At 36.3% G+C, this 2,191-nt stretch overlaps 1 protein-coding gene across 1 annotated transcript; it reads left to right on the top strand.

Annotated features, from left to right (window-relative positions):
• Nucleotides 1-1,299, top strand: LOC149822388 (uncharacterized). Its single transcript, XM_089980037.1, has 2 exons — nt 1-231; nt 1,054-1,299. Exons 1-2 carry the CDS (start codon nt 10-12, stop codon nt 1,138-1,140), a joined length of 309 nt encoding a protein of 102 aa, XP_089836163.1. The 5' UTR covers nt 1-9; the 3' UTR covers nt 1,141-1,299.
• The last annotated feature ends 892 nt before the right edge of the window (nt 1,300-2,191 follow it).

Here is a 2,191-nt window from a genome sequence, read left to right as displayed (position 1 = left end):
GGGAGTAATATGAACACTTCACCAGTTATTGGTTCTTCCAGTTACGGCTCACCAACTTCTTGCGCCGACATAAGCTCCAAGCAGCCGACTATTCTTTCCGGTGATGATGTACGCGAGATCATTAATGAATCACTGAATAACTACTTCCAATACACCGTCGCCCCCTTTCTCCGAAATGAGATCAAGGCCGCTGTTCAGGATAGGGGATCTTCGATTCCAGGTCCCTCTCAGGTATAATCACATATATAGTTTTTTTGACTATCTTAAAGCACATCTGAGCATGGTAGAATCACATATAGAGTTTTTCTAGATGCCTTAGAACACATATGAACATGCTATAATCACATATTCAATTTTTTTACTGCCTTAGCACACATATGAGCATGATAGAATCACATATATATATATTTAACTTTTTGTCTGTCTTAGAGCACATATGAGCATGATAGAATCACATATAAAGTTTTTTTGATTGCATTAGAACACATAAGCATGCTATAATCACATATTCAGTTTTTTTACTGCCTAAGAACACATATGAGCATATTATAATCACATATTCTGTTTTTTGACTGCCTTAGCACACATATGAACATGCTATAATAACATATAGAGTTTTTTAACTGCCTTAGAACACATATGAACATGTTATATATCATTTATGATAGAATCACATATAAAATTTTTGGCTTTGCCTGCCTTAGAGCACATATGAGCATGCTATATTCACATATTCAATTTTTTTACTGCCTTAGCACACATACGAGCATGATCGAATCACATATATAGTTTTTTGCTTGCCTTAAAGCACATCTGAGCATGGTAGAATCACATATAGAGTTTTTTTATATGCCTTAGAACACATATGAACATGCTATAATCACATATTCAATTTTTTGACTGCCTTAGCACACATATGAGCATGATAGAATCACATATAGAGTTTTTTTATTGCCTTAGATCACACATGAGCACATGATAGAATCACATATAGTGTGTAATTTATTTCATTATATTTTGTTTATCAATACTGACTGTTCTTTTCTTGTGTAGGCTGCTAGCGATAATCAGGGTAGTGGAGCTGAAGGGACAGATAAAGACAATGAACAAGAAGACGCACAAAATCTTGGCGATGATTAGAGGACTGTGTTGAAGAAGTTCTATTTTTTTTATTTTTCCTAATTGTAATTGTTGAATTGTAAATAATTAAACTTTTTAGTTTTAAGGTGGAACGATTAATTATTATAGATACTTGTTATATGAATTTTTTTGTGTGGTTTGTTTTTTATTTACAGGAAATATAAATTGTACAGGAAATATACATTGTACAGTTCTCCGTAATTAATTTTTAAATAAATTTTTTTTGATTTTTTTTCGTTTTTGCGACGGATTAGCGACGGATGATTCCGTCGCTATTCATATTAATCTAGCGACGGCTTAGCGACGGAATTAAATCCGTCGCCACGCCGTGGTCGCCGTTTAGTACCGGCGGATTGGCGACGGAATATAGCGCTCGTTATTCCGTCGCAATTAGCGACGGACTTGGCGACGGAATAATTCCGTCGCCAGTTAGCGTCGAAATATTCGCGACGTAAGCATACTGTCGCCGCGTTGTCGCTAATCCGTCGCTAACATGGTTAGCGACGGATTAGCGACGGATTAGCGACGAAAGGTGGTCGTCGCTAATCTACTGCTCTGTTGTAGTGTGACTCAATCTAGGGTTAGGGTTGACTCCACTAAGCTTGACTAAGGTTGGGCTTTGGTCTTAGACTCGACTTAGGTGTGGTTTAGGCTTTGACTTAGGCTAGGCTAGGTTTTGACTAGACTCAAAGGGGGTGTAGACTAGGGGTTGACTCGACCTACCTCGGTTTGACTAGGTTAGGTCTAGACTAAAGTAGTAACCTCCTAATTAAGCTACAATTAATCCAAAGTTCACGATTTTAATGGAGAAGGTTGAAAAAGGAATGTAATAATTACCAAATTCCAAATTTTGAAATGCTTTGGATTCTCAAAAATCACCCCATTTAAAGAGGGAGTTACACTCCTTAATTGCCTTTAAAGCTCCTTTTGGAAAAATGGAAAGACCAATCTAAAAATACATAATTTTTGCTTTTCAAGATGGAATTAAAATACTTTTAATACTCTATGGAAATCGTGTAGCCTAGATTGGAATTTTTGTTTAATGCCAAAA

The sequence above is a fragment of the Nuphar pumila genome, chromosome 11 (assembly GCF_984573655.1).
Source record: "Nuphar pumila chromosome 11, dmNupPumi1.hap1.1, whole genome shotgun sequence".
NCBI lineage: Eukaryota > Viridiplantae > Streptophyta > Magnoliopsida > Nymphaeales > Nymphaeaceae > Nuphar > Nuphar pumila.
Note: the sequence above shows the minus strand (reverse complement) of the source record. Positions and strands in the feature narration are given on the sequence as shown.